The 6,446-nt window shown below is 38.8% G+C and overlaps 1 protein-coding gene across 2 annotated transcripts; it reads right to left on the reverse strand.

The window, feature by feature from the left end:
• Positions 1 to 310: 310 nt before the first annotated feature.
• On the reverse strand, positions 311 to 6,387 carry cnot9 (CCR4-NOT transcription complex subunit 9). Of its 2 annotated transcripts, XM_087829899.1 has the most exons (8): positions 6,028 to 6,385; positions 5,686 to 5,871; positions 4,667 to 4,782; positions 3,206 to 3,315; positions 3,003 to 3,112; positions 2,795 to 2,893; positions 1,691 to 1,782; positions 312 to 1,232 (listed from the first exon to the last, which is right to left on the reverse strand). In XM_087829899.1, exons 1-8 carry the CDS (start codon positions 6,043 to 6,045, stop codon positions 1,064 to 1,066), a joined length of 900 nt encoding a protein of 299 aa, XP_087686025.1. In that variant the 5' UTR covers positions 6,046 to 6,385; the 3' UTR covers positions 312 to 1,063. The 2 variants fall into 2 exon arrangements, with proteins under 2 accessions (XP_087686024.1, XP_087686025.1); XM_087829898.1 differs by having other exon boundaries at positions 311 to 1,232; positions 3,003 to 3,315; positions 6,028 to 6,387.
• Positions 6,388 to 6,446: the final 59 nt, after the last annotated feature.

Here is a 6,446-nt window from a genome sequence, read left to right on the forward strand (position 1 = left end):
ACCTCTTTTACTTTAGTAGAAAGAGGAAGTGAGATATACTTTCTTCTTATCGCCTTAACCTCCATGGTGGATCCGTACTGTCTCCTCAAACACTGAGACCATCGCTTCCGGTTGCTACTTTCTAAATTAAAAGTAATTCTCTGAGGAATTTCACTGTAAATAAAGATTTGTAGGATTTTAGCTGTTAAACAACAAAGCTGCAAATAATGGAACCATTTCAATAAAAAAACTCAATAAAAAGTGCTTGCAGTCATATTATTGAGCTATAGATTGACAGTCAAATTCCATACATAGTCTAATCACACATAAAGGGCACTGCCAGGGGCAGGAGTTTGGTATAAAATTGTTTATTTGTGAAATATTGCCAACAAGTGCAGTCTAGCTCAGAGATTTATTCAGAACAGAAACCTTTTTTTTTCTTTACACAAATCTGTGAGCAAATGTACAGAATATCACTGTATTACTAAACTGCTGCACATACCAGTGTGCACATCTGGAAGTAGTCCCATTAGAAACACAACAAAAAAAGAGTATGTATGTAATGTGGGATGTAACTGTAGGATCCAGTGATAGCAGGAGGATATTTACAGCCATCTTATTTTAATTTACCAGTAATCTGTGGTGATAATTATGGCAAAATGTATTTGTAGTTACTGCAGCAATACACATTTTATTATTAGTTTGTCTGTTGTTTCATATAAAAGGAATGCATTTTAATGCATATTTATTTACTTTCTAAAAAGTAAACGTCAGTTAATTTCACTGTTAACAGAAATGCAGGAGTGTTACTGTTTTCCTTTTTTCAACCGCAAAATCTCCTACCTAAACATTTCTTTATTAAGCTGTTTCAAGGAAAACATCAGCCTATGTTTCATTATTGGATTTTCAAATATTCACAAAAGTTTTGGAAATCCTACAGTCTGGGTTCCTATAAAGAAGATGTGGAAAAATAAATGACCCAAAAGCAAAAATATCTTCTTCCATCATGTTGTTTACTTTTCAGTCTTAGCACCACATGTGACAGAATACAAATTCAAGTCCGTTTGTGTCTCCTGTGAATTCTTCACTGCGGGGCCAGCGGGATGCCCCGGGCGTCGGTCACTTGGCCCTCCTGCAGGTTTTTGACCAGCTGAGCCAGCCAGCGTTTGGTGGTGGTGTCGTCCTTCAGCACCTGGGCGAAGGTGCTGTCCTTCAGCTGGTCGGGTAGACACTGACGGAGTGCCTCTCTGGCTCTAAGGAAGGAACAACACAAAACCTCCTTTTAATATCACTTCAAATGAAATTGAACTTCAAACTTGATGAAAACACTCAATGAAAGTGCAGATATATCTTTCCAAATAATTAATGTCAGGTTAAAAAGAAGAGTAAGGCAAAAACAAAAAAATCATCAGAATAAACAAAAATATAATTGTCCTAAACGATGAACAGCTTCCACATGTAGTGAATTTTTCTGTCTATGTAGTTATTCCCAAGTGTTTCAAGCAAAGCTGCAGCTATTGCATCTAATACAACCTGTTATCATGAACTGTTTTTACACACATAAACATCTCATGGTGTAAAAACTACCAGTGTATTTTTTTGCAATAGCTCCTCCTAGTGGCAAGCTGATTGAAGTCTTCAAACAGCAAAGCCAGTGTTATACAGAACTCGCAAGCACACAATAAACTGCAACAGAGTAAAGATGCTCTACCTGAGATTATCTGAAAGGCGAAGGTAGCAGCGGACGACATGTTTCAGCAGCCGAGCTGATGGTTCTTTGGAGAGCTGCAGCACCATTTTACCCTGAAGATGCAAACATGATGGAGACAACAGCTACAATTACATCCAGCAAACAAAGATCCCGACCCACACGCCACAAATCAACAAATTATTATTTAAAGAAAGCACTCAAACTATATTTGAGTTAAAGGTCAGTGTGAAAGCCTCAGGAAACTCTTGTTAATGTCTCGATTTATTTGACTTTTTTCCCTCCTAATGATTTCACCAGGTTGCCCACACCTCACAGTTTGAGAACCACCGAACTGGATCAATATTTTTATTCTGACTGAAGATTAAAGTTCAGCTGTGAACACGTGACAGGATTTTACAACGTGCTGTTTACACATCAAAGGTAATGAATGTGACATGGGCGCATTTTCTTCTGTCCTTGGTACATTTATTTGATCAGCTCCCTGTAGATGGATTACATAAATCGAATCAGTGGAGTGCAGTAAATATTGTTACCATGCTGCTCTCAACTTCTCAAGGGTTTATGTTTTTAAATTTATTTTATAGGCTCAATCATGTGACGTGAACCATGCTGCATGCCACCGCAGCCTGGGCTAATTTGTGATGTCCATGCCCAGTTGGGTTTTTAAAGAGACTCTGGGGTTCAAACTGCAGTGCAACGAACTGATTCTTTTTGAAAAATCAAGTTTAGCTTTAATATGAAGTTTACATTCTGAAGTATTTCATTTGCTGATAATGACAAAAAATTAATTGTTAAAAAAAAATTAACTGTGGACCATTTCTGCTTGGACATAATTGACAGCGAAGTAAAGATATGACTTGATGCAGATTTTCTTCTGGTCAGTTTGTAAAAAGCTTTGAACAGACAACTGTTTTTTAAATATCAGTCAGTGCCTGTTTATTCCAAACGGTTATCAAAAGTTTTTAATTCTGTCTGGACTTTTCAACAAATTACAAACAGAAATCAGTGAGACTAAACCACTCTTCTTGTAATCGATGATGTGTCAACATGGCACAGAAAGTCTATCTGATCATGTCCATGCATATCTTTACAGCAAACACTTACAAGGATCATTGCCACATGGGAGAAACGCTCATAAGTCTGGCATATGTAAGCCAGCCCTGTGTCATCAAGCAGTATCTTCTGCAGTATGAAGGTAGCAACCTGAAAAAACAAACATGCGTATAAAGATTTCTCGCTAGTAGGTGTCAATATTATGCTATGGGCTATCTGTAAAGGTTTAGACTATTTTAAAAACGGAATAGCTCCGTACCGTCTTAGAGAGCTCACTTCCTGATTCCATAATGCGGAGACAAAGCGGGATGATTTCAGTTGTGAGAAGAAAGTTAATCACTTCTTGTTCATCTGTTTTGACCAAGGCACCTGCATTAAGTACAAACAAACATCTTAATACCTGTACACACACACTTTGAATGATAAAAACTCTTTTCATAATACAATGAGAGGAGAGCATACCTATGACTCCAAGGCTGGTGAGGCGCAGGTACTCGAATGGGCGCGTTTTGCTCACAGTGTGCAAAAAGGGATAAAGGAAAAGGGGAATGTGGGCTGCGAGGAAAGCCGACCTGGCAAGATATTAAAAATTAAAAGAAAAAAGAAAAATACTTTTAAATCAGTGTAACCACACTCATATCAAACACATATACCGTATTTTTCACACCATAAGGCGCACTGGATTATAAGGCGCACTGTCGATTAACGGGTCTGTTTTCATACATAAGGCACACTAGATTATACGGTGCATCAAGCGAAACAAAACAGTCAGATAAGTCAAACTTTACTCAACTCATTCTTCTTGCTTCCTCCACTTCCGTACCATTGATCCATTAATGTTTAATTCTCTCACAATTCTCTCACAGCTGCTCTTTCTTTGTGGATGGATTATCTCAGTTGTTCTCCTGACTGAAGTTTGGGCTGTTTACAGCATCCTGCCACATGATTGCATTTGTTCTTAACCCTCGGGAATCCTCATGTTAACTTTTATTGAGTGGAAAAAAGTTAGCGTTCATCCTCCAGCTTCACTGTGTTTTTGTTATGCTAACATAGCTGTGTTGCTAACGATCACAGCAGTGATGTTTGTTGGTTTACTGAAGTTGGACAAGCTGGTATTTAGTGATGTGCACAGCTCGAAGCCGACCCGGTTGTAGTGGGCCTCGACCTCCTGTTAGCTTCGAGATGGTGGGTAACAGACGTCTCTGAAAACGTTGGAGCACTTTTGCAAATATGTGATGTGTTGATTAACCAAGCAGATAATTGATGTTTACACATCTACATTCAATTTTTTTTTCTCCCATGTCCCTTGCAGGGCTCGGTATGGAAGTGATAGCAGAGCTGTACATTTTAATTCTTTCAGAAATCTCTCAGTCAGAACATGCTGTATCATGTTTAGATGGAAACTAGTGAGCTAACTTTCTGCTAACATCTAACTCTGTTAAATTTAATAACTTCTGTTTTCATGGATGCCTCGATGTTAAACTTAATTGTTACACCTGGTAAAGCAGCAACACTGATTATTTTTATTAAAGATGAAAGAATTTAGACAGTTTTTAACTGTCAGTGATAACACAGTGTTTGTTTGACTGTGTGACCTGAAACGGACAGAGTTTTGGACCAGAATTCATACATTAGGTGCACCGGAGTATAAGGTGCACTGCTGATATTTGAGAAAATTAAAGCATTTTAAGTGCACCTTATAGTGCAGAAAATTAGGTACTTTCATTTAAGGCTTAAAAGCCTTGTTTGTATCAGTGAAAAGAAAAGATGAGGTAAAACATAAAAAAAGAAGCATGGTTTCAGTTTAGTTTTCTGAAATTCCTGACAGAACAAATGAAGGCAAAGTGGATAAAACTCAATCTGTTCTGTAGTAAAGGTTTTTCTTTAGTATTACATAATTAAAGCTTCTAATTGTCCCCTTACCGTGTCTCTGGGTGTGAGGCAACACACTGCAGGAGTGCCAAGGCGTTGCACACTCGGTTAGACTGATGTGCTGTGAGTGTCGGTGGGTTAATGGATGGATAGATGTTCACTATTTCCTACAAAGAGAAAGGAATGCATCAATGGTGCACAGCAAATGACACTGGGCAAACAGAACTATAGAGATGATGGATTACTCCGTCATCTCTGTGGTATTAACTCACAGGTATTAACTCAACAAGTTAATACCTGCAACTCTACTCTGATGGTAGGTAGAGATAAAAAACGCTTACAACCATTTCAAGACCTAGTGCCCTGGAAGTCTTATAATTCAGGTCAAGTTTTAAAATATACTAAGAGCTCTTAACAACAAGCAACAAGTACCAATGTAACATATTATATAAAGAAAAATAAATATAGCAAAACAATTCAGAGTAATGAAGAAGGGTTTAGTAGCTCACTTCATGCGAGTGGTCTGTAAGGCCTAGCTGCTGTGCAAACATGGCATGACTTGTAGTCCCTGACACTAATGGTTGTGCTGAATCTTTGTAAAGCCTGTGGCGTAGCTTATGTAAGTAGCCATGTTGTCAACATCATGCTGTGTTTGTGCATTATGTGTTAATTAGTGTGTCTTCTGGTGTTTTATATGTGGAGCCAGCTGATAGGAACAAATAAAATGCTGGTACTTTATTACCTCTATATCTTTCTCCAGTAATTTGTTGACATTTGTGAATCCTTATATTGAGGAGATTCCTTATATTGAGGAGATGATCGTTATTCTGTCACTGAGAAATTCAAAAACTAAGATGAAATTAACAGGGGGAAATCTATAGTACTGGGTAGGCCAATCACAGTACGTGCTGTGGATGCTGTGTGTATTAAATTTCTAGAAGGGTGCATGTCTAGTTGTGCCATAGGGTTAAAGATTCAGGTTTGTGGTTCCGATGTAGATTTGAAGCATAAAAAAAACAAACAAACAAGATTCTGATTTCCAACTGGTAGAGAGAGGCAACAGATCTTACCTGCAGGAGAGCAGCGATAGTGCCACAGGAATGCCAAAGCATCGGTGCCAGGTCTGGCACAGATTCGCGTTTCTTGCTGAGCTCCAGCAGGGCATTCTCTCTGGTCTCTGGGCTGGACAACTCATTGATCCACTGGTAGATCTTTTCCCGGTCTACCTGAGCCAGGGCTGTGACATTAGATACAGCCTGTAAAAGGCAAAATGAGTTAAAAAGCATGTCGTCTTGGATTTGTGTTTGAGAATGGGTGGTCAATGTTTAATGTAAATCAAACAAAAGGATGAGGAAGCTCCATGTTAAGACGGTTCGAGACTTCAAAGCAAAGAAAGGTGAAATTATACTCACCGCTCCCGTTGCAAGCATTCTCCGAAGCTCTTTGTGGCGTCTTTATGTCGTTATAAACAACTAAATTTGATTAAGTGTGGTGAACGTGGTTGCAATGCAAGTAAGTTGGCGTAACTAGCACAAAGCTAGCCCGAGCTGGCTGCTAAATGTCCTGGCCTATGAAGACAAGTACCCGTGTACATTAACATAACTTCAAATTCGCCGAAATAAGGGGAAAGGGAACACTAGTAGTCTAATTTGTGCGCTTTAAACCACACTAATTAGCTCAAAACTAAACGTAATTCATACTAAAACTAAAGCGAGGCTTAGCTTGGCAGACCCGTGAACAGCCTTGATACAAATAAGTGAAATATCGCGAGATGAAGATCCTCGGTCATTACTTCCGTTGTAAATTTTCACATTCCCGCCATCATCGCGCA

The sequence above is a fragment of the Neolamprologus brichardi genome, chromosome 16 (genome assembly GCF_056152115.1).
Source record: "Neolamprologus brichardi isolate AB-2024 chromosome 16, ASM5615211v1, whole genome shotgun sequence".
Lineage (NCBI taxonomy): Eukaryota > Metazoa > Chordata > Actinopteri > Cichliformes > Cichlidae > Neolamprologus > Neolamprologus brichardi.

Bases quoted from the DNA above. Each gene is read 5' to 3' on its own strand.
- cnot9 (XM_087829898.1), bottom strand. The intron at 4,783-5,685 runs GTAAGATCTGTT...TTCTCTTTGTAG, and splicing joins CTATCGCTGCTCTCCTGCAG to GAAATAGTGAACATCTATCC. The intron at 1,233-1,690 runs GTAGAGCATCTT...TTCCTTCCTTAG, and splicing joins CGCCTTTCAGATAATCTCAG to AGCCAGAGAGGCACTCCGTC.